Source organism: Poeciliopsis prolifica, unplaced genomic scaffold (assembly GCF_027474105.1).
Source record: "Poeciliopsis prolifica strain line A6 unplaced genomic scaffold, Auburn_PproV2 SCAFFOLD038, whole genome shotgun sequence".
In the NCBI taxonomy this organism is placed as follows: domain Eukaryota; kingdom Metazoa; phylum Chordata; class Actinopteri; order Cyprinodontiformes; family Poeciliidae; genus Poeciliopsis; species Poeciliopsis prolifica.
The window spans coordinates 4,931,313-4,940,440 of record NW_026562413.1 but is presented as its reverse complement, the minus strand read 5'-3'; the positions used below and the strand labels follow the sequence as shown (position 1 = coordinate 4,940,440).

At 40.5% G+C, this 9,128-nt stretch overlaps 1 protein-coding gene across 1 annotated transcript; it reads right to left on the bottom strand.

The window, feature by feature from the left end:
- Positions 1–5,662: 5,662 nt before the first annotated feature.
- lratd2a (LRAT domain containing 2a) lies at positions 5,663–8,212 on the bottom strand. The gene has a single exon (XM_055053803.1). The coding sequence runs from the start codon at positions 7,644–7,646 to the stop codon at positions 6,822–6,824; it is 825 nt and encodes a 274-aa protein (XP_054909778.1). The 5' UTR covers positions 7,647–8,212; the 3' UTR covers positions 5,663–6,821.
- Positions 8,213–9,128: the final 916 nt, after the last annotated feature.

Sequence of the window (9,128 nt, the reverse complement as noted above, 5' to 3'; positions counted from 1 at the left end):
GGCTCAAATTTGTCAGCGTGTGGCTGCATCTGTTTTACCGACAAACCTAATGGATTTTAAATAGATTATCTGTTACATTATTTGGATTTGTGACGCTCTGGTGCATTATTTCTATTGACAATTGTTTTTTATGAGAACAATATGATAGATGGTTTTATTTAACAGACAAATCTGCCAGAAAGAAAAATGTAGAAAAGAAAAAAAAAAAACTTAAAAGCATTTAAACTGCTACTGTGTTGAAACACCTCATGATTCAGTTCCAGTCTTCTTTCAAGTCAATCAGCAGGCCACACCTTGACTTAGTGATATTTGTCCAGCCTAAAAGATTTCCAAATCTTTCAGACTGTGAAAATGTGTCTTTTCCTAAACCCTCCTCAGGTAATCCCACTGACTTTGTGTCAGATTTTCTCTTAAATAAGATGTTTTATTTCTTTTCCCTCTTCACCCTTCTCCTTTCAGTTTCACCAATTATTGTAGCTTTCTTGCAATGCATAGCTCAGGATAAACAATGCAAATGAGCAAATGTAAAAAAAATAAATAAATTTAAGAGTCCAACAAGAAAAACTACAGCAGAACATAATTAAACATTAGAAGCCCATGTTTAATTGATAGAATTTTTTAAGTCTCAATAACCAGGAATTTTAACCCTCTGAGGCTCAAATTACTTGAAAAGACTGGCTAAGTTGTTGCAAATCTGCAACACCTGCCTGGAGAGGGTTAATATTTGTATGTGCAATTTTGAACAGCACTGTATTTACAAAATGATGATATAAATGAGTAAGTAGAAAAATCAACCTGCTATTTGTTTTTCCGTTTCAAATGACTCTAACCTTGCACTGAACCAAAGAGAAAAAGGCATAAAGACTTCAGAGATTCAGGCAGCTGCATTGAAAGACTTTTTGGGCCCTTTGTGAAAAGAACTCAAGCATCTGATGGATAAAAATAAATCTCTAACAGAAGTGGAAGTGTTTTTTTCAATGTTTTAATAAGTTTGTTTTTTTTCTAAATCTCAGTGTGACGTGAAGAAGAAAAACTAAACATTCTAAAGTGTCTGGGTTTTTTTTTGTTTTTCTTAGTTCTTGGTGTGTTTTTTAAAAAATAGGCTTGTTTGAAGAAACAGATGGTGAGCTCCGTTTGTGTGAAAACTTTGATTCATATTCTTCACCAACATTATATCACACGGTAGGGGGTGGATGTACGCCATGTGCTTCTCTTATAATTCAAATAATCTCATCATTTCATCAGCCTCCAGTGGAAACAAAAACCCGGACGGCAGCAGAGGCCGTCAGATGGAGCTGTAGGTGAGCTCTGACAGCTGATTATAATTAGTCCGCCTCTGCCGTGTCCAAGCTTTCACATCCCATAAAAACGAAGAGGCCAAGGAGGCAGTTAACGCCGGATGGCTGCTGATTCACTGTAAGTGCTGTTAAACACGTTACTTGTTTCCAGGCGGAAATATATGTGTGGAAAAAAAAAAAGCATTTTGGGAAATGAATGTGGAGGTTGTCCTGGCTCTGGCTGCAGCCTTTTGATTGAAGCACATATGCCTCTTTCATTGTCTTGGCTTCCTTTTGGTCAAGAAATTGCTTCGGGTAGAAAGAGAACTTGTGAGGAAAGGATTTATCAGCAAACTACATAAAGTGCCAGTGAAACAAAAGGCAGAAAGATAAGAAAAAAAAACATTTCTCAAGAAGACCTTCAAAAAAAAAAGATCTCTTTTAGTAAGTTTTCAAGTTTGGAGCATTTCATTTCCAAGAATCTCTGGGCTGCTGAGTTTGTTTTTCAGCAATGATTAACCACTTCTCTGCATTTACACCCTGTTGGTCTATGATGAAAATATTCATGTTTTCTATAAGTTAAAGATATTCAGTCAACTCTGCTGAGCCCAAGACAATTCACTCATTATCACTAATATCTCCCGTTGAGCTGCCGGTGACAGAATCAGGCTTTCACATAATGCTCATTTTGCTAACCTGGTGTGGTATCTTATAGGAGCCTGAAACTCCTTAAAACATGTTAAATTAAAACCTCAAATGTTCCTGTGTTACATTAGGATTTTATGTGTTAGGCCAACACAAGTAGAGCATATCTGGGAGGTGATTTGCCCGATCAAGTGACCTGCGGACATTATCTGAGTGATAATGTGTGCGTGTGCTGCTATCCTTTGAAAGATATCAAGAAATGTTTCCTAAGGTCGTGAAAGGTCGCCCAGCTCCCCTATGTTATTCAAATCTGACTAAATTCATGTCAATCAACTCGACTACATTTGAGCTGGCGTGTGCAGCAAAAATCTTTGTGCTGCTTTGGCTTTGAAGATACTAAATAAAGTTTAAAGGTTAAAAGGTCAACCAGCAACCTTCCCTCCCCCAAACACTTTTACTAAGTCAAAGTTAAACTTTCATCGATATCTTCAAAACCAAAGCAGCACAAGCAAAAATAATTTTGCTGCATAAACGTAGTCGAGTTGATTGACACCAATTTTGTCTGATTTGAAGAAGGTAAGGGGGTTGGTTGACCTTTCATGACCTCTGGAAACATTTCTTAATATCTTCAAAAATGATACTGGCACTCACGAAAATTTCTGCTGTACAAACGTAGCACAAACATTTGACACCAATTTTGTCTGATTTGAAAAAGGTCGTGGGGCGGAGGGGCAACTTCACTGAGGTTCAGACATTCGAGCAAAAACAGTTTCACCAAGAGAAACAGCCAGTAAATCTGTAGTAACTCTGGAGGAGCTGCAGAGATCAGCTCAAACTCTTTGTTCATAGCATCATTTACTGGTTGTGCATCCCAGATATCTGTTTCTTTGTGAAGGAATAGAAAGAAGAGCATTTCACATTTGCTACCAACATGAGCCAAAAAGAAACTGATAGATTAAGAGAGATTTGGGACGTACCGCACGTTGAAAATCTGTTCTGAACTGAAAAACGAGTCGGGTTTAACTCTGTGGGAACCATGCCAGGAACTGCATTTACAGGAAGGCACATTAGCATTCCAGGTCTCTGCAAGAGCAGTCTTTTTAAACACAAGCATTACCTTATGTTTTTATTCATTACTTATTAAATGTGTTTTATTTATGCTTCTCGCTTTTTTTGCATTTCTTACCTTAGGAACCTGCAAGTTGTTCCTCATGGGTTTTCAAATCGTACGTTTCTGCTTAGGTCCCAAAAAAAAAAATACACGTTAGGTTAATTATGTTTGTGTGCAGAGTTGTTGGCTTAGTTTACCAGGGCGAACCTCTGAGGTACAAGCCTCCCTGAAGGCTATACTAATTAAGGAAAATGAACAGATTTGTGATTTTAGTTCAAATCCCCAGAAACCAACAATGTGCTGCTAATTCTGACTCAAGACAAATGTCCCATGAAACTTTATATGAACATTTGATTGAATGTCTTAACCTTGTTTCATCTTCCTTGCAGCCATGGCGGGAATATCTGCTAACATGCACTTCTGTCTCATTACCTGACTCCTGGTACAATATAAAAGTATCTGGTATGCTGCTGAAAAAGCTGAGCTTGACAAGACTCTGTTAGGAGGATTTAATATCCTAACTTGATTAAAATGCTGCAGGGCAGCCGAAACAAACCTTCGGATGCAAAGGTTTGCAGCTGATGGTCGTCGGTTTATTCTATAAACACAAGATGATGTGCGTCCGGTTGTTCCCAGAGCTGATTATGAAAGGATTTTCACATTTGACACACTTTAACATTTATTTTCCAATTACATTAATGGAAGTTGTTGCAAATCATAGCCCAAACAATGACAATCATGAAGCTTTTTTTCTGACTCTTCATAAATTAGACAATCATTCTGCGTCGCGTTAAAGATGTTTGCAGTCTTGCGACGTTCACATATCCTCGCCAAACAACAAGCTGTTCTGGCTCAACAAAGTTTTAATCTCTGTGGGCGAATTGGAAGTGTTTGAGGTTATTTCTCATTTCATTTCAGCCTACGTGAGCCGCAAATCAATAACTGCCCCGGAGCAATTCTCGCAGGAATAGAAGCATAAATTAACATGTGCAACACAGAACAATAATTAGTAATTGTTTGTGATCCAAAGGTTTTACCACAATTATAGTGAGAAAATTGCTGTAATATGGCCTTCTATACAATTACAGCAATATAAGCAATATAAGTGCTATCTGTGCATATTTTCAAATTATTATTAGTCTTAAAGGTTAGCAGTCGAGTCGGCAACCCAGCAAAAAAGAAAATGCCTCCAACCACAGAATTGAAACAAGGCATGTTCTTGTTTTGAATTTTCCCACTTTTTATTGTTTTGTCAAGAAACAATCATTTTTCAATTTATTGTTTTGTCAAAACCAACTATTTTGGCCCACATTTGCACTCTGAGAGCAGGGCCTCAAGCAGCAGTTCCGGGTATTGCTTCACTTTTATTCAGCACATGTGCTCCCTCACCAGCTGTTGGCTGTTGAAATCTTTATAAATTGCACCACCATTCTTGTGCCTAGGTGACTAAATAAGTATTGCATATTTCTGTAGTCTGAGCTGTTATTATTCCTAGAGTTTATACCATGGTGAAAGTTGGCCAAAAATCCAGAAATGAAAATTAAAGCATAGCCACATCTTACTTCCACGAAGGGTCTATGAAGTTCATGTGATGAATTATTCATTTTCACAAATCCTTTTTTACCCCTTAAGAAAATTTAATTCAGGACTTTTCTCAGTTTTCAAGCAGAGATAATTAAATATTAAATTCTAAAATTTCAGCACTGCCAACTTGCTAACCATAACCTTCTGACTTGATGTTTTTATATCACACTCTTGTGGAGATACTTAATAATTTTAACTCCTGTTGCTTTACATTTACCAGCCAATTCATTAGCATCATTGTGAAATGATGGGTTGCTATTTTTTTTCATTTGAAGAGGCTCTTACAGCATTTCCAGTTAAGAAAGCATTAATACAGAGCAAGATAGGAGTAAAAATGTATTTCCAGTTGTTGTTCCATTTTTATGAAAGAACTAGCTTTACAATTACAGCACAGCTAGAGCTGCTAGACAAAGTTAGAAAAGCATCATAGTATTGATTACTAGGGGTGCACAGATTTATCGGGCAGCCAATTTATCTATGCTGATTTCCTTAATTTTGAGAGATCGGTGATCGGCCAACACTTGAATGAAAACGATCTTATCGACCTCTGCCAATGTCTAAAAATCAACCTCTCCTCTTCTGTACTGCCTTTAAAGAGGTTTGCCTGACTCATACCAAACAAAATTGGTATCGGCCAAAATCTGAATCGGCAGATCAGGTTTTTTAAAAATCGGAAATCTGTGATTGGCCAAAAAAACCGCAATCGATGCACTCCTATTTATGGACCATTTGCTCATTTTTGCTGTGTCACAAGATTTAGACAAATAATTATTACAGTGTGTGCTGAATATTCTAAATCAAAATATATTGTCGCTGGCCTCTTTATTGGGTCGACGTTAGTACTCTTCAGAACTACTTTCATGGTACCAGATAAATGTTGTTCCATTAGACATAGAAGCATCACAGAGTTGCTTCAGATTTGTTCGCTGCACATCCAAGAGATTAATCTGTCGCTAAATCTAATATGGTCGCCGAGCATTAAATGATTTTATCTTCGTATTGATCAGCTTTCACGGCAGAAATAATAACAATCACTTCCAGGTGAGACAGTGACTCATGATTTACTCAAACTTTGGGAACAGTTAACACAGAGTTTGATCAGTCTAACAGACAATGATCCACAACACTTCCTCCACGTGTGCCACTGGGTTCGACCCACCCAAAAAAGCTGAAAAACAAAATCCACAGCAGCCTGAGAGAGCTGAGACATGAAATTAAATCTCAACTGGATCAAGTAATGAGACGATCTATAAATAGAAGGAATGTGTTCATCCTGCTTCCAGACACTTTGGGATGAATTTATAAAACTACATTCTATGAGTGGAGAGCATTTTGTAGCAAAAATAAACAGCTGATTCAGTCATTTTTGTTTGAGTTGTGAAATTATGATTGAGACTTTAAGGCATTTAAATTATAAACTTTCAAAAACACGGACCAAAACTATGTCCACGTATCAATTAAATGCTGAAGTTATTCCTACAGGGCCTTGCAAACAAATGTATACCCCTTAAATGTTTTCAAATGTAGAGACTTTACAACCACTGACTTCAATTTGCTTGGTTATTATTTTAAAATAGACCAACACAAAGATGTCCATAACTGTGAAGTGGAAAGTGAAGGATAGTATTCCTTTTTTTTTTCAGAAAGTGATTCAACCCTTTGCATAAATGCTTTGCTGCAAAATCTTGGTTACGTCTCTGCTAACTGTTCTTAGCTTTAGCTCTTGACTTTGACTGGGCCATTCTAAAACATCTCTGTGCTTTGAATGTCCTGCAATGTCAGCTCCTCATTAACCATGACCAAATCCTTCTCCCTGCTAGATCTAAACAGGCCCACAGCATGAAGCTGCCACTACCATGTTTGACAGTGGTGAGGTGAGATGAACCCTTTTGCATCCAAGTCAAAAGGTTAATTTCTGGACTAATTTTTTAATTCTATATCAGGGACCTTGCGAGGCTAAATGAATAAGCCTTTAATTTCTCACACTTTTGGTTTAAAATTATGTATGATTTTCCTTCTACTTCACAATTACGTGCTCCTTTGAGCTGGCCTATACAACAGAAGTTTTTGGCTGCAATGTGACACAGTGTGTAAAACTTCAGGGGTGTGAAATGTTGTTTTTGTTTTTGCAAAGACCTGAAACATTAATGAGGATTGCTACGGATTCAGGAGATCGGTGTAACAGATATGTTGGGGAACTGACATCATTCCGCTCCCATCTCACTTTTCATCTCCTCCACGCCTCTGAAATGCGCCGCCAGCTCCCGCAGCACGGCTGTCCTGCCCAGGTGGTCGTTCCTCCGCTTCTCCATGATCACGTCCTCCAAGCTCTGAAACTCCAACACGTGGGATTGTTTGTCCGACACGAACACCTTCAGACTGTAGGGCTGCTTGCCGATCCGGATCTCCCCGCCCATCTTGAACTCTCGCTTGCCGAACCTGCACCAGCCGGCGAAGCTCTCCGAGTTCCTCCAGCTCAACTCCCGGTCCTTCAGCCCCACCTGCTCCATCGCGTTCTGCACCACCACTTCTGCGCACAGGGGTTTCAGTTTGTACCAGTCGTTCACGATCCGGCACCTCCTCCCTTGGCCGGCGTCGGTCAGAAAGCTGTTTTTCACCTCGGCTCTGTGCAGGTGCACCACCTGGAAGTCCCCGACGTACACGGCCCAGTGCGGGTACTGACCCGTGGCCACGAACTCCACCAGGTCCCCCGCCTTGCACTTGTTGAGTAGGTTCTCCGGGGAGTAGACCTCCAGGTTTGCGCACTTGGCGCTCTTCTCGTAGATGCACTCCTCTCTGTTGTAGACAGCGCACTCCACCTCGTCGCGCGGATCGTAGTTTTTCTCTTCCTCGTTTGCGCGTTTTTGTCCGCCGTCCACCGCGCATCCGTCCTCCAGCTCGTCGTCGTCGCTTGAGAAGATGTAAGACACTCCGATCCGCGGACCGTCGTCCGTGTCCACGCCATTCGGGTCCACCGTGGGAACTTCTGCGTAACTTAGATGTGACAGCCTGTCCATCTGGTTTCCCATCCTGCTGCTTTACCTGGCAGCAGCCTGACTGTGTAATCCGACGCCGAGGGCTGTTACCGATCACCTCCCATCGTAGCCGTCTGTCAGGAAACCGCGCTGCTCGAAACTTCCCCGGTCTGACACAGTTAGATCCAGATTACGCATAAGAATCGAGGGAGAGCCTCTCGGCGCCCCGTCAACAAGTGGGGTCTAGGAGAGAATACAAAGTGGGTTTAGAGTCAGCCACCAGAGCACGCACGCAGGTGTAACCCGGTGGTTTTCCTGCGTAAAGTTCCTGTGAAAATGTTAAAAGAAAATCCCTCCAAAAAGAAGCACAGACTGCGTGTTTTCCTCCAGCGGCGCGCGAGGAGCGGCAGATCCAGCCGCCTGGCGTCGGGACTGAAGGCGGATCTGATCTGATGACGGCTCGGTGTGTGAACAGCGATTCTCTCGTGCAGGACGCTGCTTCGCCTTTAAAGCGGAAGTGCGCGTAAATTTCCCCCTCAGGTCTTTACACAGCTGCTGCTGTCTGAACAGGCGGTTGCTGTAGTTTCAATACACCGTCAGATATAAAAGAAACAGTCGCACGTTTGATTGTGGCTTTCTATGTTTTTGTTATGTTTGCTTTATATCGTGTGCTATTTATCTAGGGGAGTTTATTGCACACCACAAGAATGACTTTGGGGTTTTTTTGCAGGGTTGCGTTGCAACAAATGTAACCAGATTGCACACTTTGCATGTGGTATAAATATATTTGTTTTCAAAGCAAAGGAAATAGTTATTAATGTAACATAAGAGCAGATAATGTGGACACAGCTTTCTTAAAGGCGGTGTTTGTTTCATTTACTTCAGCTGAAATGAAACACTCCCCCACAAATCTTTGATAATTCAACCGATTTTCCTTAAATGATGTCAAAAAGTTATGAGAACACCCTGATCCACTATCAGTAACTATGTAAAAAGGCGATGCTACATTTAGTTTTGTGTTAGAACAAAACAATACAGACACATACTTGTAACAAGTCCCACCAGATTGTTTTTCACACAAATGGAATTAGCAGTTTTTCACAAAAAAAATCTTAATATTTTTATTTACTAGTCATTCTGTATTAGTATTTTTCGTTATTTGTTTTTGTCATTTTTGTCTTGTCCTCAAAACAGAAACAGTCGTTGACAAAAAGGTTTGGCCAACAAAATGAGCAGTGGAGTTGAAGCTGGAATCGCGATTTGGACAGATCATACCTAAACCCAACAGCCAACCACAGTTTTCCAGCCTGTCATAGTAGAAGAGTTTACCTGGTTGCTTCAGAAATTCATCCATCTAATGTCTGTAACTGCTTCTTGTTGCCAGAATAAAGCGGAGCCGGGATTCTGGATGGGAGGCAGGTTGCGCCCTGCACAGATAGCATCTATTCTGTGTCACACTCAAGCGCTTTTTATGGCCCCCTGCTGACCTTGGGTTGAGTAATGCCACAGTCCAGCTGAGTTTACATGCATCCACTT